This window comes from Macaca thibetana, chromosome 2 (assembly GCF_024542745.1).
Source record: "Macaca thibetana thibetana isolate TM-01 chromosome 2, ASM2454274v1, whole genome shotgun sequence".
In the NCBI taxonomy this organism is placed as follows: domain Eukaryota; kingdom Metazoa; phylum Chordata; class Mammalia; order Primates; family Cercopithecidae; genus Macaca; species Macaca thibetana.
This window is the reverse complement of record NC_065579.1, coordinates 143,028,275-143,052,081: the sequence shown is the minus strand read 5'-3', so window position 1 is coordinate 143,052,081 and position 23,807 is coordinate 143,028,275. Positions and strand designations below refer to the sequence as shown.

Here is a 23,807-nt window from a genome sequence, read left to right as displayed (position 1 = left end):
CTCGCGGGCACGCCCCAAGCCCTCTCCCTCAGTTCCAGGGGCCCGGGCGCGCGCCCATCCCCCAGCCCCGCGTTCCAGCGCGCGGGCCGGGCTGGGGGGTGGGGTCTCCGCGAGCTCGGCCCCCAGAGTTCCCGCGCTCGGGCCCAGGAAGCGGCCGCCGGCGGCGGCCCTCGCCCCGCCCCCGCGCTCATCACCTGCTGGCCCGGCGCGCGCGGGCGGGAGCGGAGGGCAACGAGGGCGGCGCGGGCGGCCGGGCGCAGGGTCGCGGGAGGTGACGCGCGGCGAGGATGGCGGCGCGGGGCCGGGGGCTGCTGCTGCTGGCGCTGTCGGTGCTGCTTGCGCTGGGCCCCTCCGCCGCTGCGGCCAAGCTCAACATCCCCAAAGTGCTGCTGCCCTTCACGCGGGCCACGCGCGTTAACTTCACGCTGGAGGCCTCGGAGGGCTGCTACCGCTGGTGAGGCGCGCGGCCGGCCGGGCGGGCGGGCGGGGGCCGCGGGCCGGGCCGGGCCTTCGCGCTGAGAGGCTGGGCGGGCGCCTGGAGGCCGGCAGGGCCGGCAGGTGCGCGGCGCGCTCTCGCTGGGCGCTAGGCGGTGGCGGCGGGAGCGCGCGGGTCGCCACCACTGCTCATGTCATGGCGCCGGCTGGGCCTCCGCGCCGGTGAGGCGCGAGCAGAGCGGGCCCAGCCTGGCGGCGGTGACCCGCGTGTTCTGCGTTGTGCGGGAGGAGGGGTGGCCTGGGGAGCTCCATCTGGGACCGCAGGGCCCGGGCCCGCCTGACCCGAGAGGGGGCGCCGGGGCCATTGGGCCGCACTTCCCTTGTGTCTGGGATCCCGGCTCGGATTTGTCTGTGACCGCCCTCGCCCTGGCATGGGAAGTGGGTCTGTGGGAGACGAAGCGCAGCGCCTAGCGTCGCGGGTAGGAACGGAGACCCTGGAGGAAAGGAGTTTTGGAGGGAACCCCAGGGGCCGCTTTACAGAGGCGAAGTGAGGCGAGGCAAGCCGGCGCTTCCCCTCAGGCTGCCTCTAGTGGGTCCTGACGTTCCGGGCATTTCCATCACCCTCCCTCCCGGGTTGGGAGTTCTCCATGGGATCGGTTGCGAAGTGTAATCCTGTGGAACCACAAGGACCTATGAAACCAGAGACCGACACTGACAGGGCGGTGCGGTCCAGCCCTTACATTTTGCAGACCCGGGGAAATGGAGCTCCTGCCCCTGGCAAGGCTGCGTGGGCGCGACTGAACCCCCTCAGCTTCCCAGCCCAGCCCTGTTAGGGGTGAAAAGATGGGCTTCCGCCCTTCCTACCCCCAGGGTACTCCAAGGCTGGGTCAAGGTTGAGACAGAACGAGGTGTGACCACGTGACAGAGAGAGCCATGTGTGTAAGCCTGGACATGTGTGTAAGTCTGAGTATTAGTCTGTGCGTGTATGTGTGATGCCTGAAGCTCAGACCAGCCAGCTTTCTCTGTTGCTTGCACTACTTGCCCTATTTCTTTTCTTTTCTTTTTCTTTTTCTTTCTTTTTTTTTTTTTTTGAGACAGAATTTTGCTTTGTTGTCTAAGCTGAAGTGCAGTGGTGCGATTTCGGTTCACTGCAACATCCACCTTCCGGGTTCAAGCGATTCTCCCGCCTCAGCCTTCCGAGTAGCTGGGATTACAGGTGCAGACCACCTGGCTAATTTATTTTTATTTTTATTTTTTAGAGACGGAGTTTCGCCCTTGTTGCCCAGGCTGGAGTGCAATGGCGCAATCTTGGCTCACTGCAACTTCCACCTCCCCGGTTCAAGCGATTCTCCTGCCTCAGCCTCCCGACTAGCTGGGATTATGGGCGCCTGCCACCACACCCAGCTAGTTTTTTGCATTTTTTAGTAGAGACGGGTTTACTATGTTGGCCAGGCTGGTCTCGAACTCCTGACCGCAGGCGATCCACCCACCTCAGCTTCCCAAAATGCTGGGATTACAGGCGTAAGCCACCATGCCTGGCTCGCCTGGCCAATTTTTGTATTTTTAGTAGAGACGGGGTTTCACCATGTTGGTCAGGCTGGTGTTGAACTCCTGACCTCAAGTGATCCACCCGCCTCTGCCTCCCAAGGTGCTGGGATTACAGGCGTGAGCCACTGCACCTGGCCTGCCCTATTTCTTTTTTGAAGGTCTCCTTCCTGAAATCAAGACGTACTAGGTCAGCCCATTGCATTTTGGGTTTAGTGCTTTATGCGCCTGGAGGCTCCTATTTCTGGCCTGATGTCAGAGGCTGAACTTGGACATTAGGTTTTCTGTATCCCAGTCTAAGACCTTGTCTTGTGTGGGAAAATCAGCTGTTAGTCAATACTGTGGCGGGGATACATGCTCATTCTCTTGTTGAAGTTGTCTGTACTCTTAGTATGTGGGCAAGAAAGAGGAAACTGGTTATTAAAAACAGCTTGTTTCAAGTGAATCCCTTTGGATATATTTGTGTGTTACTTTCTCTGAAATTCTATAGCTGTACTTTTTTTTCTTTTTCTAAACTAACAACACTTTTTCCCCCCAACGTCATTTTCTTCTCTGAGAGGAGCTGAAGGGTGTTGGTGAATTTTAATTTACTTGGTAGGAAAAAGGAAAAAAACATTCTTAATCTCTGATGCATCAGGGAAGTGATAAGTACCTTATAATGTGTTTGGCGTTGATCTGCAGTTTGTATTGCAGATGTGTGACTGCAGATGTGTGACTGCTATCCAAAGTGTCTTCTCAGAGGTGTTTGTGATTGTGGTTCCCCCTTAACTTGACAGGAAGACATTCTGTCAATCAAGCATTGAGAATATTTATTTTTAGTAGTGCTGTTCCTAGTGTAGTCATCTATTGCTGCAGTTTTGAAGAATCTCCTCTGGAGATTTTAAGAGCCGGACTATAGACATATATCCACAGTCCTCTAAACCTGGGAAGAACATTACCTCTTCATCCAGAGAGTTCATTGTTAAGTCTCTGAGACGAAAAAGAAAATGAGAATTCTGCCAGACCCTGTGGGAACATTTGCACATCCTTTGAATTTGCAGCTGAGCTCTAAGTTTACAGAAATCACTGTGTGTGCCTGAGCCAGCAGCAGCTTCATGTTTACTTTTCCTATTTTATTTTATTTTTTTATTTTATAGCATCAAAATTGGACAGTTTTAGGGCCAAGGGAACCTTAGAGGTCATCTGGTTTAAACATCCTGTGTTTCATATGGGAAAACCTGAGCCCCAGAAGGGGAAGTGATCTCTGGGAAGTTTTGTAGTGATGGACACTGAGTTGGAGCAGGAGCTGCTGGGATCCCTCCCTGTCCCATGCCGTTAGACCTGGGGACTTGCAGCCTCTGGCTAATTTGCCAGGCTCTAATTGAGTCTCTCCAACTATACCCAGCCAGTACTGGTTTTGTGACAAGTTCCTGATTCCTTCTAGATATTTTGCATGATTGAAAGTGTTCCATAATTTATATTTCATTTGCTCCTTTTAAAGGTATCCTTTTATATACAAAATGACCTTATGTTGAAAACTGAGAGAACAGATGAAAAAAGAAATCATGCCATAATCTTCCAGCTGTAATACAATCACAGGCAGCATTTTGGTTTCTTTTCGGTCACTTATGTTTCCCCTCCTAGCTCCTTTCTTACATTGCCTTGAACCTGGTTATTTGGGCATCTCAGGAACCTCCTCCCCTGCCAACACTGGCTAGCACTGAAGCCTAAGCACTGCTCTGTTGCTGCTTCTTGAGGGCTCCGCATCTGAGCACCTTTCTGCTGGGTTGAAGTTGCCTCCTCACTGATTCTTTCCCTGCTGTGGAGTCCCAGGGTATTCTGGGTCCTTCAGCGGGGGGCCCTGTCTTGGAGAAAGTGAGTGGCTCAGATTGGTTTCCCAGGGACTGAGCCTGAGGCAGGATTCTGCTGCCCTTGGTTTACAGAGAAAGTGCTTTGTTGGGCAGCTGGGTAGGGAAGGGAGGCTGCCTGCAGGTTGTCCTGCCTTCAGGCGAAGGGACCAAGCTTTGAGCTTTTGTACCCACTGTCAGGCAGCCATTGGTTCCCCTGGGGAAGGGGATGTTGTGCCACCTCCCAGGCCTCTGGCAGAGACACCCTGTTTTGAATTATGACCTGCAGCTCCCCTGGCTGAGGTGGGGAGGGGATGCGGACCTGCCTGGTAAACAGCATTCAGACACAGCACGCACAGTGACTGCCATACAAGTGCACAGATTTCTCCTTTCCTGCCCCTGACAGTCTCTCCTGGGCACCTTGGAGCCACCTAATGTGTGTGCCAGGCCTGGTCCTGCACCAGGGTACACCCTCTCTTATGTGGTCTGGGGCACTTCTCAGTCACAGGTATAAGGATTCTCAAACAGGCAGATGGGAGCCCTTTCAGGGCCAGGGAGGGGACTGGTCCCTATGCTGTGGAGCTTGACCTTGGAGCGTACTATACCCCAGGCAGCTCAGATGACCCCTGGGGAGTCCCTCTTTGCTGAGGGGTGACTGTGAGAGGCCAGAGGCCAGCACTACCCTTGCGTGTGGACGTCCTGGGTCCCTCTCCCTGCCCCGGCAGGGGAAGCTGCAGCAAGTCCCCGTCCCCTCACAGGCCTTCATGGGTGAAGTTGGTCAGGAAGGGTGAGGGATGCACGCTGAGCCAGGTCAGTGTCATCCAGCCCAACTGCCTTCTGCTGGGATCAGAGACCCTGAGCCTCTGAACAGGAGCAGGTCAGCAGGTCACATACTGGAAACTGCACAGGTGAGGCAGCAGGGCCTGTAAGACGTTGCACCATAGTCAAAATAAAAAATTCACAGAGTATAAACAACCCAAAAGAGGGAGTTGAATTTGACAGGAGGCCCCCAGTTTGCTCTTCTGTACCTCCTTCACTTGGCCTTGCCTGAGCCCACACTTGTACTTCTGCTGTCTTTGTTGAGAGCGTTTTCCCCTGTACCATACGATTTGTGTGCATGCTGCATCCCCACACACCTAGGCCAAATCTCTGTCTCCTTTCTTATACCCGGCCTTAGAGTCGCAGGCTTTGTTCGATTGTGTTATCTGGGCCTATTTGATGGCGTTTCTGGCAGTTAGAAGGTGGGATGGAGATACTAGAGCTCCCGCAGGGCCCGGAATAGGGCACATGGTGAAGACCCGTCCTGCCTAAGCACCAGGAGACAAGCACTGATGGACAACACATGTTTCACAGAGGAGGGCTGGAGAGTGACTGAATAAGAGGTGACTCTTTTTATTTTTTGAGATGGAGTCTCGCTCTGTTGCCAGGCTGGAGTGCAGCGGCGTGATCTCGGCACACTGCAGCCTCCACCTCCCTGGTTCAAGCTATTCTCCTGCCTCAGCCTCCGAAGTAGCTAGGACTACAGGCACACGCCCAGCTAATTTTTGTATTTTTAGTAGAGATGGGGTTTCACCATGTTGACCAGGATGGTCTAGATCTCTTGACCTTGTGATGTACCCGCCTCAGCCTCCCAAAGTGCTGGGATTACAGGCGTGAGCCACCACACCCAGCTGTCTGTGACTCTTACTATGAGCCAGGCACTTCTTGAGGTCCTGGGATGTGACAATGAAGCAGCAGGAGATGCCCTGCTCTCGGGGACTCACAGCTGATTGCTAGAGTTAAACGGTTAATTAAGATGAGATCTGTGGATGCATGTGAGGCAGGAGTAAGTTCTGAAGGAAACAGAACTGCAAGGCATGGAATGCGTTTTGGGGAGGGTGCTCAGCATAAGCCTCCTGGGAGTCGAACTAGGAGTGGAGTGGGGTTGAGTTGGAGGGGAAAGCAAGTGCAAAGGCCTGGAGGACAGATGGAGCTTGTCAGAAGTGCGCAAAGGCAGCACGTTTGGCCAGGGCAGGGGGGCTAGGAGGGAGGGTGGAGAGGTTGGCAGGGCGGGGCCATGTGGGACCTTGTGGGCTGTGGTTAGGAGACAGGAAGGAGAATGCCAGGTCAGATGTTGGGCAGGGTTAGACTGGGCCTGGTTTTGGGGCCTTGTACTCCCCAACCCTTGACGGTTGTTTGTAGCTGTGGCCCCTGCAGGGCTGGACTAGGCCTTGCTCAACTCCCTTCACCAAGCCTGCAGCAGGGAAGTGCCAGGAAGTGTCTGTGGAGCTGGGTTGACCTGGGCCTTGGGTGATTTTCTTCCTGCTTCCTTTGTGGGTCCCCCACTCTGCCTGAGCTCTGTCAGCCCCATGAGGTGGCTTCCACTCTGTAGACCCTGCATTTGGGCACCGTTAGGGGCTGAACCCTGCGGGTAGATGGGAGGTGGCCTGTGTCATCCACCACCCTCACCCATCCTCCTTCGTGCAACTCTCACTTCTCTTTTCTTTCACTGTTGCTTTCTGGCGTGACCCAGATCCCTGAGTTCCCCTATGGCCTGCCCACCTCCTGTTCCTGTGTTGTGAAGAGTGGGGAGCACCCCCTCAAAGGCATTGCCTGCCAGACACCAGCACATTCTGTGTGCCAGTGGAGCCTCATGCGACAGTGGGAATGAGAAAGATTCACTCTCTCAAAACTCACTGTCAGTCCTTTAATTTTCCTCAAAATAAAAGTTTTCTTCTGGTGTCCATATGTGGTTTACATATTTTTTTATTTGAAATTGTGGTAAAATATATATAACATATAATCGACCTCCTTAACCATTTTTAGGTATAGAGTTCTGTGGCATGAAGTACATTCACAATTGTTGTGCAGCCACCTCCACCATCCACCTTCAGAACTCTTTCATCTTCCCAAATGGACACTTCATACCCATTAAATAGTAACTCCCTATTTTCTCCTGCTCAGGCCTTGGCCAACACGGTCTTTTCCTTGCACTCTTTGATGTTTGCCTGTTTCCCAAGAGAACAGGCGGACTCCCAGAGTCTTTGTAGGCAGCAGCTTCCCCCCAGGACCTACTGACACTGCTTTGAGTCATCTGGATGGATGGCAAACGCTATGAGATTTTTATTTACACTAGTGTATAAGGTTTCCTTTTTTTTTTTTTTTTGAGACAGAGTCTCGCTCTGTCGCCCAGTCTGGAGTGCAGTGACGCCATCTCACTGCAAGCTCCGCCTCCCGGGTTCCTGCCATTCTCCTGCCTCAGCCTCCAGAGTAGCTGGGACTACAGGTGCCTGCCACCACGCCCAGCTAATTTTTTGTATTTTTTTTAGTAGAGACAGGGTTTCACCATGTTAGCCAGGATGGTCTCGATCTCCTGACCTCGTGATCTGCCCGCCTTGGCCTCCCAAAGTGCTGGGATTACAGGCGTGAGCCGCTGCTTTTTTTTTGAGATGGAGTCTCACTCTGTCGTCCAGGCTGGAGTGCAGTGGCACGATCTCCGCTCACTGCAAGCTCCGCCTCCTGAGTTCACGCCATTCTCCTGCCTCAGCCTCCTGGTAGCTGGGACTACCAGCACACACCAACACGTCCAGCTAATTTTTGTATTTTTAGTAGAGACGGGGTTTCACCATATTGGCCAGGCTGGTCTCAAACTTCTGACCCTGTGATCCGCCCACCTCGGCCTTCCAAAGTGCTGGGATTACAGGCATGAACTACTGCCTGGCTTTTTTTTTTTTTTTTTTGAGGTGGAGTCTTGCTCTATCACCCAGGTTGGAGCGCAGTGGCCTGGTCTCGGCTCACTGCAAGCTCCACCTCCCAGGTTCACGCCATTCTCCTGCCTCAGCCTCCCAAGTAGCTGGGACTACAGGTGCCTGCCACCATGCCCAGCTAATTTTTTGTATTTTTAGTAGAGACAGGGTTTCACCATGTTAGCCAGGATGGTCTCAATCTCCTGACCTCGTGATCCACCCACCTCAGCCTCCCTTTTTTTTTAAATTGAGACAGAGTCTCGCTGTATTGCCTGGGCTGGAGTACAGTGACGCGATCTTGGCTCACAGCAACCTCTGCTGCCCGGGTCGAAACGATTCTTCTGCCTCAGCCTCCTGAGTAGCTGAGATTACGGGCACTTGCCACCATGCCCGGCTCATTTTTGTGTTTTTAGTAGAGACGGGGTTTCGCCATGTTGGCCAGGCTGGTCTTGAACTCCTGACCTCAGGTGATCTGCCCTCCTCTGCCTCCCAAAGTGCTGGGATTACAGGTGTGAGCCGCTGTGCCTGGCCAAGGTTTCCTTTTAAAGTAATTTTTTAGTAAAGAAGAATCCATTTAAAACAATAATAAGAAAAGGGCTGAGCGCGGTGGCTCGTGCCTATAATCCCAGCACTTTGGGAGACTGAGGCAGGAGGATCACTCAAGCTCAGGAGTTTAAGACCAGCCTGGGCAACATAGCAAAACCCTGCCTCTACTTAAAAAAAAAAAAAAAAAAAGTTGGGTGGGGCTCAGGCATCTGTGGTCCCAGCTACTACGGAGGCTGAGGCAGGAGGATTGCTTGAACCCAGAAGGTCAAGGCTGCAGTGAACCATGATTGTACCACTCTACTCCAGCCTGGGCAACAGAGTGAGATCCTGTCTATTAAAAAAATTAGGCCAGGTGCGGTGGCTGGCCAGATGCAGTGGCTCATGCCTGTAGTCCCAGCACTTTGGGAGGTCGAGGAGGGCGGATCACCTGAGGTCAGGAGTTCGAGACCAGCCTGGTCAACATGGTGAAACCCCGTCTCTACTAAAAATACAAAAAAAAAAAAAACTGGGCGTGGTGGCGGGCACTTGTAATGCCAGCTACTTGGGAGGCTGAGGCAGGAGAATTGCTTGAACTTGGGAGGCAGAGGTTGCAGTGAGCTGAGATTGCACCACTGCACTCCAGGCTGGGTGACAGAGCGAGACTCCGTCTCAAAACAAACAAACAAACAAACAAACAAAAAACTGTCTCAAATAAATAAATAAGTAAATAAACGAAGACAAGTGGTACCTGGATGTGACTGGGCTAAGACAGGTGTCCAACCAAGAGGAGCCTAATGGTGGGGAGGGGCTGTCGGCAGGCGCAGGTGTCTTGGCAGCTGCCCCTGCTGGCCAGAGCCTGCAGGTCCAGAGGCAGGGTCTTCCAGTGTTGCAGAGGAGATGTGGGGGTGGTGACCAAAGTGGGGGGGATGGACAGAGGGAACCAAGATGAAAAAACCAATTTTTCTATTAATCCCTTTGCATACTATGCTCCCACTTAATCCTAAAAATGAACAATAAACTCCTTTGGTATGAATGACTGCACTCCACAAATGAGAAGCCTGGGACCAAGAGCCTCACAGCTGGTTAGTGGCAGAGCTATGTTCAAAACCAGCCTCAGATCCAGAACCACACTCACTCTCAGGTGCCTGGGGAAATGTGCCACCCTTCTCAGATGATTGTTGGTTTACCCAGTTTCCTTCAGCTGGGTTTTAAAACTTCAATAGTACTTTTATTTTTTTGAGACAGGTTCTTGCTCTGTCACCCAGGCTGGAGTGCAGTAGCATAATTATAGCTCACTGTAACCTCAAACTCCTGGGCTCAAGTGATCCTCTTGCCTCAGCCTTTAGAGCAGTTGGGACTATAGGTGTGAGCCACCACACCCAGCTAATTTTTAAAATTTTTATTTATTGTTTTTATTTTTTAGAGACTCACTATTGCACAGGCTAGTTTCAACCTCCTGGCCTCAAGCAGTCCTCCTACCTTGGCCTCCCAAAGTGCTAGGACTAAAGGTGCATGCCACCACACCTGGCTAATTTTTTTTTTTTTAGGAATGGGGTCTCACTATGTTGCCTAGTCTGGTCTCAAACTCCTGGTCCCAAGTGATCCTCCTACCTTGGCCTCCCAAAGTGTTAGGGTTACAGGCATAAGCCACCATGCCTGGCCCAATGGTGCTTTTAAAAATCAGTATTGGCCAGGCACGGTGGCCCACACCTGTAATCCCAGCACTTTGGGAGGCCAAGGCGGGCAGATCACCTGAGGTCAGGAGTTTGAGACCAGCCTGACCAGTATGGAGAAACCCCATTTCTACTAAAAATACAAAATTAGCTGGGCATGGTGGTGCATGCCTTTTCCTAGCTACTCTGGAAGCTGAGGCAGGAGAATCACTTGAACCCAGGAGGTGGAGGTTGCGGTGAGCTGAGATTGTCCCATTGCACTCTAGCCTGGGCAACAAGAGTGAAACTCTGTCTCAAAAAAAAAAAGAAAAAGTAAAAGAAAAAAAATCAGTAATAGCTGGGCGTGGTGGCTCACACCTGTAATCCTAGCACTTTGGGAGGCCAAGGCGGGTGGATTGCCTGAGCTCAGGAGTTTGAGACCTGCCTGGGCAACACGGTGAAACCCTGTATCTACTAAAATACGAAGAAAAAAAAAAGAAATTTGCTGGGTGTGGTGGCGGGCACCTGTAGTCCCAGCTACTCAGGAGGCTGAGGCAGGAGAATTGCTTGAACCCGAGAGGCAGAGGTTGCAGTGAGCCTAGATCGCACCACTGCACTCCAACTTGGGTGACAGAATGAGACTCCATCTCCAAAAAAAAAAAAAAAAAAAAATAGTGTTCAGGATACATTTGGAGGTGGGGGCTGATTCAGGTGGATGTTAAAGCCATCTTCTGCTTGGGTCTGGAGGCAGCACCAGGTAAAGGTGGGAAGCCTGTGGCCTTGTTTTGAACTCCATGTATCCTAGCACAAGGGATCAGGAGAGTGTCCAGACCAGGGGTTCTGAGCTAGACTACCCTAAGGCCCGTCTAGGGTTGTGGCTTCATGAAGGTCAGTTAACATCCATGCAAAGGATTCCTCATGTATCAAATGGGGGTTTTAATAGGGTTGTTGGGAAGCAAATGAGATGTTTATGATATGTTTCACTCTGTGATTGACACATAATAATGCATAGAATAAATGAAAGTTTCAAGATCAGTGCCAGCATGGTCAGGTTCTGGTGAAGGCTGTCTTCTAGGTTTTAGACTGTCCACTCCTTGCGACATCTTCGCGTGGTAGGAAGGGATGAGCAGCTCTGTGGGACCTCTTTTACAAAGGCACTTAGTCCATCCATGAGGACTCAGACTTCATGACCTAATCACACACCAAAAGCCCCACCTGCTAACACGTGTCATCACCTTGGAGGTGAGGATTTCAACATCTGAATTTTGGGGTTACGCAGACATTCAGACCATAGCAGACGGGCACCCATAGAAAAGTTGAGTGTTGTTACTGAAAGGTATGTGGAAGCAGGCAGCCCAAACCCAACACGTGTCCCCCACAGAAATGACACTCACAGGTTGGCCGCTTGCCTGTTGACAGTTGTTTGTGGGAAGGGCGGGGGAGGCCTGCAGACCCCGGGCTTACAGAGGAGCTGGTGTGATGAGGGAGGACATTGAGCAGAACAGAGTCAGGTGCCTTTGAGGAGGCAGCCTGGCCGTGTGACAGCACCAGAGCTCAGTCTCAACAGCCGTCAGGTGGGCACACGAGACCTGCTGTTGCACAGAGCTTTTGGGATGCTCTGAAAACACTTACAAAGCATGCAGCCCTAGATGCCTTCTGTTCCACTTGGTACATTTGATAAAATTAAGTTTGTAATTAAAAACCTTTTTTTTTTTTTTTTTTTTTTTTTTTTTTGAGACAGGGTCTCTCCCTGTCACCCAGGCTGGAGTGCAGTGGTGCGACCTCAGCTCACAGCAACGTCTGCCTCCTGGGTTCAAGCAATTTTCCTGCCTCAGCCTCCTAAGTAGCTGGGATTACAGGTGCATGCCACGATGCCTGGCTAATTTTTGTATTTTTAGTAGAGATGGGGCTTCACCATGTTGGTTAGGCTAATCTTGAACTCCTGATCTCGTGATCCGCCTGCCTCGGCATCCCAAAGTGCTGGGATTACAGGCGTGAGCCACGGCGCCTGGCCTAAAAACCTTTTTATAAAGAAAACTTTAAGCCCAGATGGCCTTGTCTATAAATTCTGTGAAACATTTAAGGAAGAAATGATACAGGTTCTTTACAGACTCTCAGGAGAAAGAGAAGGAGCAGTTGTTTCCTAATTCACTTTTATGAGGCCAACATTACACTCATTGCAAACCAGATAAAAGCATTATAAGAAGAAAAAAAAAACCCACAGGCCAAAAGCACATTTTAAAAAAATACTAGTTAATCAAATCCAGAAAAATAAACAAGACTAATATATGATCACCAAGTAGGGCATATCCCAGGAATACAAGGTTGGTTCAATATTGCAAAAAAATCAGTGTAATTACCATATTAACAGAATTAAGAAGAAAAGCCATATACTTGTCTCCATGAATGAACATTCACCACCCACACATGATAGAGCCCATGCCTGCCTGTCCTTAAAGTCTCTGCTTGCACAGTGCCCCTTCAGTGATGCCTCCTCTGAGTGTCCATGGAAGATGGCAGCCCTGGCCCTCCCAGCGTTTTATCTGTCTTTAGCCATTACTAAGATCCCATCTTCACTCACTCATTTTGTCTGTTCTTGTTCTTCCACTAAACTGAAAGCTCCATGAAGGTAGAGGTTAATGTGTAGTCTGTACTTAGTTGTGTCCTCAGCACCTAGAACACTACCTTAAATACCACGAATAGCCCAGTATTTATGGTTTCAGTAAGCGGATGAATGCCTTAGAGGCCCCATGGAGGACCAGCAGTGCCATGGGAGCTGATAGGAGGGGCATGGGTGATGCATGGAAGAGTTGCCGTGTTTGGTGAGCGGAGAAGGTTGGATAGCATACCTGTGGGTCAAGAGGTCATGTGAGGTGGAGGGACCAGTATCAGCAGAGGGAGAGGTGGAGAAGCTAGGAGGGAGGGAGGAGTGGGAGGCAGGGGCTTTGGAACAGAGGTTAGACTTGACGGCAGGTGATTCAGGCTCTTTCCAGCGGTGCAACCTTGGGCCAGTAACCCTGTTTTAGGCCTGAATCTTTGGTCCAGGCTTTAAGGATGCCTTGGTGGTGTGATTGGGAGGCCTGTGAAGAGGGCCCTGACCCTAGGGCTTTAGGGTCAGGCTTCAGGGAAGAGGAAGGACAGGTTCAAGCAGGAATCATCACAATGCCTTGAACTTCTGGGCTTAGGCCATCCTCCTGCATAATTGGAACTATAGGCACAAGCCACTGTGCCCAACTTTTCTCCCTTCTTTAAAAAGTAAAGTTCTTATGGTCAGAATCATGCCAAACATTGCAGGACCACAACTCTTTCATTTGGGAGGCCCCTCCTTTTTCCTGGATCTGAGAGCTGTGACAAGAGCTTTATATATATATTATCTCAGCCCAGTGCTTTGCGTAGGTGCTATTTTCATTCCCATTGTGCAGATGAGGATGTGGCAGCCCAGGGAGGTTAGCTCGTTTGGTCAAGGTCACACAGCTGGTGAGTGGTAGCACCCATCTGTCTTATGACCTCCCATTCCACAGATACCAACAGATGAGAGAATTGAGTGAGCCATGTCCCCATCACCGAGGGCTACTTGCTGCACTGCACGAGGGGTCCCTGGGAAAGCCACACGCACCACTCCCAACTGTGAAGCCTGCCATGTGTGCCGGGTTGGGGGTGGGAGGGTGTGGGGCGGAGGTGTTGGTAAGTGGGAGGTTGGGGCAGATATGCCGCCCACCTGCTGAGGTGCAGGGAAGAACAACAGGTGTGCAGGCAAGAGGACCAAGTGTCCTTCTAGAGGAGTGGCTATTCATTTAGACTGGATGGGCTGGGGAGGGCTTTTCCGCAGAAAAGTCTCATGAGCCCGACTCTGTTTCTTTGGCCAAACCTGATGTGGAATCCAAGTGAATTGGGCTATGTGCGGGCTGACCCGGCTTCGGTGGGTGGCAGGTGAAAGTGTCGGCATCTCAGCCAGTGAGCCCTATGTGCAGATCCTGCCTTTTCTGCTTAGTGAGGCCCTGCATGTCCTTGAGTGCTGTGTCTTCAGACCCAGTTTTGAGTATGGGCTGAGCGGCTGCATGGGCCACCTATGGCCCAGAGCCTGTACCGGTCAGGGACTATGTGAGTTGTTGTAGCCATGTGCCTCTTCCAGCGGTTCCTCTGTTCCTCACGGTGGGTCCCAGCCACCCAGGGAGAGGCCTGTCTGGTGTTTAGAGTTCCTGATATCAGTGTAGGACATTGCCCTGCCCCTGTGCTCCCAGAAATTGGAGAATGGCAGCTTTTATCAGACTCCATACCAGAGGGAAGGCATGGCTGGCGCTGCGGGGCTCAGTTCCCCTCTTCCCTGGACCCACGCTTCCCCAATGTATGCCTCAGTAGTGGGTGGTGGGGACTGCAGTCACTTCATTGCCACCATTAAAATGCTGCTGCTTTTATGTACTACCTATACTGGAATTTACTGAACATTTCCTTCAAAATGACTCACTTTTTAAAAAACATTGACATTATCTTTCGTATTAACATTTATGAGCTCATGATTTTGGTACATTTGTTTTTCCTAAAACACTTAAATGAATATGTAATATTTAAAATGCATGAGTCGGTTAAAAAGTAGTTCATCTGTGCATCATCTAAACTGGTGGTAGGTGTGTCATATCCTGGGGAAAATGCTCCTGGAATGGGAGAGGTATCTGGTCTGGAGTCACCAAGGTCTGGCTGCGATAGCTGGCCATGCTGGTGACAGCTGTGTGGCTTTGGGCAAATTACTTAACCTCTCTGAGCCTCAGTTTGGTTTTCCCATGTAGGGCTGGTGGAGGATTCAGTGATAAATAGAAGTGTTTAGCTCTGGGCCTGACACATGGTGCCCTTTCCTTTCCTCAGTTGCCCTTCTCATTTCTTATACCCTCCCTGATTAAGGGTTTTCTGAAGAAACATAACCAATAGGACATATATATCATATATATAGCTCATATGCATATATTCAGTAGGCTATATGTATAGCCTATATATATATATATATATATATCTTATACACACACCCCCTTCGTATGTATATGAGAGATTTAGTATAAGGGATTGGTTTACATGATTATGGAGGCTCACAAGTCCTAAGAGCTGCATTCAGCTGGAATCTCCGGAGAGCTGATGATTTAGTTTTAGTCTGAAGGCCAGCTGGTTCAAGACTCAGAAGAGCCTGTGTTTCAACTCGAGTCTGAAGGCAGGGACACTGACATCCCCATTCGATGACTGTGAGGCCCAGAGTGAGATTTCTCTCTCCCTCAGGCTTTTGTTCTGTTTAGGCTGTTACCTGATTAGATGAGGTCCACCCACATTAGGGGGCATCTGCTTTACCCAGGCCACAGATTCAAATGCTAATCTCGTCCAGAAACACCCTCAGAGAAATGGCCAGAATAATGTTTGACCGAATATCTGGTCACTCTGTGGCTCAGTCAAGTTAACGTGTAAAGTTAATCATTACACTCCGCCAGCACACTTTTATTTTTAATAAAAAACATTCCTTAAATATCTCAGTGCTCTCCAGAAACGAGCTGTTCCTGCCTGCCCTCACATGTCTTATCTCCTCCTGCACTCCCTGTCTCTCTGGCTGGGTTGGTTTGATCAACTACCATGTCTGTGAAGAATTACCCTCCATGTAGATGAAATCTTCGCTCCCTAGATCCTGGAAACAGAAACGTTCCCGGATTGCATATGACTGGCCAGCTCTTTAATTCCCAGCATGGGAAAGAGCCAGCCTGAATCTCCAGGAACACCTATGGAGTTTTTCTAAGGCCCATCCTGGAAAGCTGTGAGGTACAGAGACAGCCCTTAGGAGGGAGGGCGCTTCTGCGTGGCCACAATAGCAGAAAGCATAAAGGCTTGGAACCCCTTTGTCCTAGCCTGGCCTCCGTGGCCTTAAACCAGTCCCATTTTCCTAAGCCTTAGTTTACCGATCTGTGAGATGAGGACATAGCAGTAGTTCTCTAAGTTATAACTAACATTATAACTTAGTTATAACTAACTAACATTAGGGGGAAGATATTTTTATTTAGAAGTTAGAATAACATAGAAAAGAAATAACAATATAGTGAATACCCATATTCCTACCATCAGGATTAGCCATTGTGTAACAACCTATATTGATTTCCAGTCTTTTTTTTAAAGAAAGAAAACCTCGGTGGCTCAAGCCTGTAATCCCAGCACTTTGGGAGGCCGAGACGGGCGGATCACTAGGTCAGGAGATCGAGACCATCCTGGCGAACACGGTGAAACCCCGTCTCTACTAAAAAATACAAAAAACTAGCCGGGCGAGGCGGCGGGCGCCTGTAGTCCCAGCTACTCGGGAGGCTGAGGCAGGAGAATGGCGTAAACCCGGGTGGCGGAGCTTGCAGTGAGCTGAGATCCGGCCACTGCACTCCAGCCCGGGCGACAGAGCCAGACTCCGTCTCAAAAAAAAAAAAAAAAAAAAAAGAAAGAAAACCTTCTGTATAAAAGTGAATTCCTCCTTACTGCCCCCACCATTTCCACTTCCACCCTCTCTACTTTGAGTTTGGTGCAAACCTTTCCCTCTGTAATTCTCTGGCAGACATTTTCTGTTGTGCTTTTTCATCTAGCGTTACACACCCCTGTGAGGAAGGCAGGGTGTGTGGGGGCCCTGCCTTACAGATGAGAACGGAATTGGTGGCTGTTGTGGTTCTTTTGTGTCCCTTAAAGACATGCCCAAAGCTATGGGTGGGCTCAGAATGCCCGGGAAGGAAGTCAGATAACTGAAAGGAACACTCACACTAGTCACAGGAAAACCAGCCTGAGCTGCCTGCAGCCTCCGGGAGGTGTTGGGATGGGCTGCCCCTGCTTCCGATGAGGGTCCTGACCCAGAGAGAGCAGGCCCCAGAGGAGCGGGGATCTGTGGAGGCTGGACGTGGCCCGGTCTGCTTGTGAGGAAGCCCTGGGAGGATGGAGTCTCACTTCTGCTGTACAGAGCTCAGCCAGCTGAAGAGGGGATGCAGGGACCAAGCCCCATGCCCTGGGGCCTGAGGGGTGGGAGCCACCTTAGATGGCTGAGGCCAGCCTTCCCAGGCCAGGCCAGGCTGCTTTCTCTCTCCCCCAGGCTCTGAGTGTTGAGAGGAGGGACTTTCTTAAGGTCACAAGAGCACTCAGCACCCGCTGCCTCCCAAGTAGAGCCTGGGCAGAGGTCGGAGGTGTCCACAGAGACCCAAGGACATGAGAGCCCTGCACCTGCATGGCCCTCCACCAGGAGGCCAGGCCTCAGAGCCAGGTCAGCATTGGAACCACTCACCATGTGAACGAATGTCAGTGTCCCTCCAGACTCATGTGTTGACACCTCATCCCCAAGGCGATGGCATTTGAGGTGGCACCTTTGGGAGGTGATGGGGTCATGAAGGTGGGGCCCTCATGGTTGGGATTAGTGCCCTTATACAAGAGGCCCCAGAGAGCTCCCTCGCCCTTTCTGCCATGTAACAACAGTGGGAAGACAGCAGGCATGACCCAGAAAGTGGGTCCTCACCAGACACCCAGTATGCCAGCTGATCTTGGACTGCCAGCTTCCAGAACTGTGAACAATACATTTCTGTTGTTGGAAAAACCCTGTTTGTGATGTTTCGTCATGGCAGGCCCAACAGACTAAGACGTGTGACTGTGAGCTCTGAAAATGCAGCCAGTACTACATGTCAGAAGCATGATATTTAGGATGTGTTGGGGTAAATCACATGTTTTCTTAAAAATATGACTTTTTAGTAGGAATTTAAAAGTATGGAAGGAACAGGCAGAGCGCAGAGGACTTTTAGAGCAGTGGTGCTGTTCTGAAAGATACTGTCATGGCAAGTGTGGGCCGTTATGCATATGTCCAAACTTATAGGACATGGGATGCCAAGTGTGCACCCTCATGTCAGCTGCAGGTGTTCTGAGTGACTGTAAGGTCACCACAGGCTCCTCCATTGCAACCAATACACCACTGTGGTGGGGATGTTGAGGGAAGTGTTGTGTATGCATGGGGCAGGGTTTGTACGTGAAATCTATACTTTCCATTCAGTTTTGCTGTGTACCTCAAACTGCTTTTAAAAAACAAGGTTTATTAAAAATTAATCTCACCTGTTACTTTTTTTTTGACGGAAAATGAAAACGTGGCCTGTGTTACACGTCTGTTGTGCAGGGCTATCTCAGGCTTGTATGGGTCCTTAATGTAGCCCTGCAACATGGACATGAAAGGTGTGGTGACTGCAGCCGGGCTCTGCAGGCTGTCTGGGCATCTCAGTGGCAGCCCAGGGAAGAGCTTGGGGAGTTTTACAAGGAGAATTTCAGGCTTCTTTTACTTGGATAGGAAGAGCTCTGTTTGCATTTATTGCCTGTGTCTGAGATTAATATACTGCTGTTATGAAGCAAGAAAAGGTGGTTGTCTCTATTTTGTTGAGGAGAGAGAGGCTAGGAGAGGGTGTGGGATTTACAGGCCAGACCAGGACTCCAGATCCCAGTTCCCAGGGGCCATTGAATGATATATACCCAGTGTTTTTAAAAGTGGAGTGGGAATTGATGACTTCTCTTCCCCCACCCATAGACTTTATTTTCTTTATTCTTTATATTTATTCATTTATTCTAATTGTTTGTTTGCTTGAGACGGGGCCTCATTCTGTCACTCAGGCAGAGTGCAGTTACACAATCATAGCTCACTGCAGCCTTGAACTCCTGGGCTCAAGCGATCCTCCCACCTCAGCCCCCCATGTAGCTGGGACCACAGATGCACACCACCATAACTGGCTAATTAAAAAAATTTTTTTTGGTAGAGATGGAGTCTCACTTTGTTGCCCAGCCTGGTCTCGAACTTTTGGGCTCAAATGATCCTCCCACCTCAGCCTCCCAAAGTGTTAGGATTACAGGCATGAGACACTGAAGCAGAGTAGACTTTTTTTTTTTTTTTAAAAGCAGTTTTAGGTTTACAGCAAAATTCAGTAGAAAGTACAGGCTCCTTTTTCTGTCCCCAGATTGAATCTAGGACCCAGGATTTGTTGTTTCCTTAGCCTCTGCTGCCCCATGTGAATTTTCTGATTTGTCCTTGTTTCTACACTCTGTTTTGTGTACTTGTGTGTGGGAAGTTTAAAGCCCTTCGAAAAATACCATAGGGCCTTAGTGCTGTCAACAGTTGGATGGTTGGACGGAGTGTTTCCAGCGGGCACGGGCCCGGTTCACAGGCACCTGCTTCTTGTCTCCTTTGCGTGCTTGTGCCTGCCTTGCTCTGTTCGTCGACTCTGTGCCGTGCTATTTTCCTGGAAGAAATCCACAAGGGGCCACAGACACACTTCCTCTGGGGTGTAGATTGCTTTCCTTCACTGACGGGTGCAGCTCATTTTCCGTGAACTTCCAAGGTCCATCTGCAGGCCTCCTGCTGCAGCCCACTGTGGCCAGGTGGTGTTGGAGTGGTCAGTGTGCTCAGGTGTGTTGGAAGGGGCCTTGTGCTGGCTTGGCCCAGCGAAGACACTTGGCGTTCAACCAGAAGGCAGGACATCTACCTGGGTGTGTTCTCCACCATTGCCTTTTTTTTTTTTTTTTTTTTTTTTTGAGGCGGAGTCTCACTCTGTTGCCCAGGCTGGAATGTAATGGCTCAATCTTGGTTCACTGCAGCCTCCACCTCCTGGGTTCAAGCGATTCTCCTGCCTCAGCCTCCTGAGTAGCTGGAATTACAGGCACCTGCCACCAAGCCTGGTTAATTTTTTGTATTTTTAGTAGAGATGGGGTTTCACCAAGTTGGTCAGGCTGGTCTCGAACTCCTGACCTCTGGTGATCTGCCCACCTCCACCCCCCAAAGTGCTGGGATTACAGGCATGAGCCACTGCGCCTGGCCATGCACCATTGCTTTTTGACACCAGGCAGTTTCTGACAAGTCTCCTTCAGAATACTCGTGGCTGTGGGTGTTCCATTGAGCTCAGGCAAAGTTGGGGAGGATGCGGAGACCCCAGAGTGTCTGCTCTGTGTCAGGTGCTGTGCCGGGTGCAGCTCCGAGAGACAAGCGCCAGGCACGGCTTAGTGGCCCCTCCTGGGGCCTTGGTCACACTATAAGCTCTCTAAGGGCAGCATGGCCGGCTGCTTCCCATGGCCCTGCTTCATCCCAGGTTCCGTGTGGCATTCTTTTGGAGGCCCTGTACACTAGACCTGAGTGCCTGTCTATAGACAACACATGCTAGCTGGGCACACTCAGTGTGGAGTCTGCTGTCCTCTACCTCTCGTCCCCTTCTCACCTGGGCCTGGGATAGTTATCCTGGGCCATGGATGGAAAAACTGAGGTGCTGACACCAAATAGCTTTCCCCATACATTCCTGTTATCCTTCCTCCTGTTATCCTCCCTGGGGAAATTGGCTCACAGACATCTGGGCTTATTTGTGGATGTGTTTATCTGTCTTTCTCCCATCTGTGGCTGTAATAATATCCGCTCCGCAGGCACTGGGAGCTCATGATTGTGGTTATCATTATGGGTTAGTGGAACCCGTCGGGGTTGGAAGCTGATGCCCGGAGCCTGCTGTGTTCCAGGCCTGGGCTAGAGGTTGGTCGAGATGCCTGTGCCCCCTCCCTGTTCAACGTGCTGCTCATGGGATCCCTTGAGCAGCTTTCCTGCTGGTACTGAACGACTCCCACATCTGCAGGAGTCTTGGATGGTGGCCATCTGTTGAACCTTGAGGTCATTTCCAGGTGTGAGGTCTCCTGTTTGAATTGCTCCATGGGGACTGTGTGCACAGGCCCGGAGCCCTCAGCTTGTGGAGGTCTTAACTGGAGAGGCCTCGGCAGGGCCCCACGTCTCCTCAGGGTTTGAAGCTGTGTTAGGCGATCCACCTCAATTCTGTCTTTGGGTCCAGGACTGTGCCCTAGACGGGAGCCACAGCCTGATGTCTGGACCCCGCTGTGCCTTGTGGTGCAGCTCCAGAGAGTAAATGCTGTCTTCTTTCACTGCAGGTTGTCCACCCGGCCGGAGGTGGCCAGCATCGAGCCGCTGGGCCTGGATGAGCAGCAGTGCTCCCAGAAGGCCGTGGTGCAGGCCCGCCTAACCCAGCCTGCCCGCCTCACCAGCATAATCTTCGCAGAGGACATCAGTAAGGGCTGAGTACTGTTTGTGATCCCCAGTGGGAGTCAGAGACAGGGAAACGCCCATTGAGACTCAGGGTCCCAGAGGCCTACCTGAGCCCATGGCAGGGCTTTCTCTTGGTGGGTGGCAGGACACCCAGGCAGGAGACAGGCACCCAGCAGGCAACACCCATCCTGGGCCTTGTGCCAGCACTTTGTACTGTGTTCCCTTTTTGTGGAGGCTGGCTTGCTAAATTTCTAAATTATTATTTGTTACCTAAATAACTTTTTTTTTTTTTTTTGAGACCGAGTGTCACTCTTGTCCCCCAGGCTGGAGTGCAGTGGCGTGATCTCAGCTCACTGCAACCTCTGCCTCCTGGGTTCAAGTGATTCTCCTGCCTCAGCTTCCCAAGTAGCTGGGATTATAGGCGCCTGCCACTACACCTGGCTAATTTTTGTATTTTTAGTAGAGACGGGGTTTCATCACGTTGGCCAGGCTGGTCTCGAACTCCTGACTTCAGGCGATCCACCCACCTCGGCCTCCCAAAGTGCTGGGATTACAGGTGTGAGCCACCACGCCCAGCCCTAAATAACTCTTAATGGGTATCAACTCATTACTATGACAGTTATCCTAATCTATGAAATCACTCCTTTTCATTCCCCATACCTAATTTATTATATTGGTTGTAAAATAGTTTGACAACAACAATATAATTTTCTATCATGCTTTTCCCTACTTAGATTATAGGACATGTTCCATTTTACGATACGATGATTTTTTTTTTTTTTTTTTTTGAGACAGAGTCTTGCTGTGTCACCCAGGCTGGAGTGCAGTGGCGCGATCTCGATTCACTGCAACCTCTGCTTCCCAGGTTCAAGTGATTCTCCTGCCTCAGCCTCCTGAGTAGTTGGGGCTACAGGCATGTGCCACCATGCCCAGCTAATTTTTATATTTTCAGTAGAGACGGGTTTCAGCAAGTTGGCCAGGCTGGTCTCGAACTCCTGACCTCATGATCTGCCCACCTCAGCCTCCCAAAGTGTTGGGGTTACAGGCGTGAGCCACCGTGCCCGGCCCATATAATGATTTTTAATGCTAAATAATATTCTCTTTTTTTGTTGCTGTTTTGAGACAGTGGCTTACTCTGTCACCCAGGCTGAAGTGCAGTGGCTCCAACACTGCTCACTGCAGCCTCAACCTCCTGGACTCAGGCAATCCTCCTGCCTCAGCCTCTCAAGTATTTAATAGTTGGGACCACAGGTGCATGCCACCATGCCCAGCTAATTTGTAAAATTTTTTGTGGATAGTTGGGGTCTCCCTATGTTGTCCAGGCTGGTTTCAAACTCCCGGGCTCAAGCAACCCTCCTGCCTTGGCCTCCCACAGTGGTGGGATTACATGTGTGAGCTACCACACCTGGGCCAAATAATATTCTTAACAGGAGGTTGTCCTATAAGCATTTCCTTGTATTGGGCATTTAGAGTGTTTTCAGATGTTCGTTTCAGTGTTACATATAAAAATAAATGTTTTTATATAGAGAACAAATTAGAGTTCTTTTACATTATTTCTTAAGATAAATTCCCAGTTTTTCTGGGTCACAGCCTTGAATATTTTTATTTTTATTTTTTGAGATGTAGTCTCACTCTGTTACCCAGACTGGAGTGCAGTGGCATGATCTTGGCTCACTACAACCTCCGCCTCCCAGGTTCAAGCAATTCTTCTGCCTCAGCCTCCTGACTAGCTGGGATTATAGGCATGTGCCACCAGGCCTGCCTAATTTTTCTTGTATTTTTAATAAAGATGGAGTTTCATCATGTTGGCCAGGCTGATCTTGAACTCCTGACCTCAAGTGATCCACCTGCCTTGGCCTCCCAAAGTGCTGGGATTACAGACATGAGCCACCACGCCTGGCCAGCCTTGAATACTTTTAAGGCTTTTGATACATGGGACTGTATTGCTGTGCAAGAAAACAACACTAAAGTGCACAAGTATTTTTATATGGTAGCTGGGGAATGGTCAGAATAATTTTGTATCTCTTGCTGCTATCCTTACACTTGAGGGTTCCCCAGGTAATGCCATTTACATACCTTATTTATGGAGCAAGTAAAAAAATCTCTGGGTGTGCCCACCAGCCCCTTCTGTACTATAGTTGATAGTCTTTTATAAAAACACCAGCATATGTGTAAACCAAAAACCACCAGTGTAATCCCTAATCTCAGTGAAGGGACAGGGCTCTTGTCTTTGGGATGGGAACTCATCATACTATAACCCTTGTCACTTCACTGAATGGTTACACCCTGAACGAAACTAAGTTTTCCTGGAGTTTTCTTTGCCCACAGCTTTAAATGCTGGTGCCCCGCTAGAAAAGCCAGAATGGGTGGTGACAAGGCCCCCACAGCCCTTCCTTTCTGGTAGTCCCTGTTAACTGTCAGCGGGGCTGTGTGCAAGGGAGCTGCTTGGCTTCTGAGGGTGAAGCTGGTGGTCACTGTGGTCTTTGCCAGAGTGTAAGCCTGCAAGGCTTGGAAGTGGAGCCAGGGGCAGGGACTGTCTTTGTTGCTGACCCCTCCCTGGGGTTCCTTCAGCCACAGGCCAGGTCCTGCGCTGTGATGCCATCGTGGACCTCATCCATGACATCCAGATCGTCTCCACCACCCGCGAGCTCTACCTGGAGGACTCCCCCCTGGAGCTGAAGATCCAGGCCCTGGACTCCGAAGGTGAGGACGTCCCCTGCCTGTTTGTCCTCTGCAGCCCGTGCTGGATCATTCCCCCACCATGACCCTGGCCTTTCTACTTTCCCCACTCCTCTGGCATCCAATCCTGCAGGTCCCTAGGGGGCAGCTGTGGTTAGGCAGGTGAAGTTCGTGCTGGGGGAGATGTTGAAGAGGCAGAAACCACCTCTGAGGTGGGGCTCAAGCCCTTGGTGGCATCGAATCATGGTCACTCCTGGCCCTCAGGAACCCCTACAGTGGGGCCTGTGTGCTCACAGCTGTGGCTCTGTGACCCTGGAGCCAGACCTGCCTGTCATAGTGCTGGTCCTTGGTGCAGCACATCTTGGGGAAGCTA

At 50.8% G+C, this 23,807-nt stretch overlaps 1 protein-coding gene across 2 annotated transcripts in view; it reads left to right on the top strand.

The window, feature by feature from the left end:
* Nucleotides 1–205: 205 nt before the first annotated feature.
* NUP210 (nucleoporin 210) overlaps nucleotides 206–23,807 on the top strand; it is a 104,760-nt gene continuing 81,158 nt past the window's right edge. For both annotated transcript variants that reach the window (XM_050781434.1, XM_050781433.1), the window contains exons 1-3: nucleotides 206–454; nucleotides 20,641–20,777; nucleotides 23,327–23,458. In XM_050781434.1, the coding sequence (XP_050637391.1) occupies nucleotides 288–454; nucleotides 20,641–20,777; nucleotides 23,327–23,458 (436 nt within the window). In that variant the 5' untranslated portion in view covers nucleotides 206–287. The remainder of the gene's footprint in view (nucleotides 455–20,640; nucleotides 20,778–23,326; nucleotides 23,459–23,807) is intronic.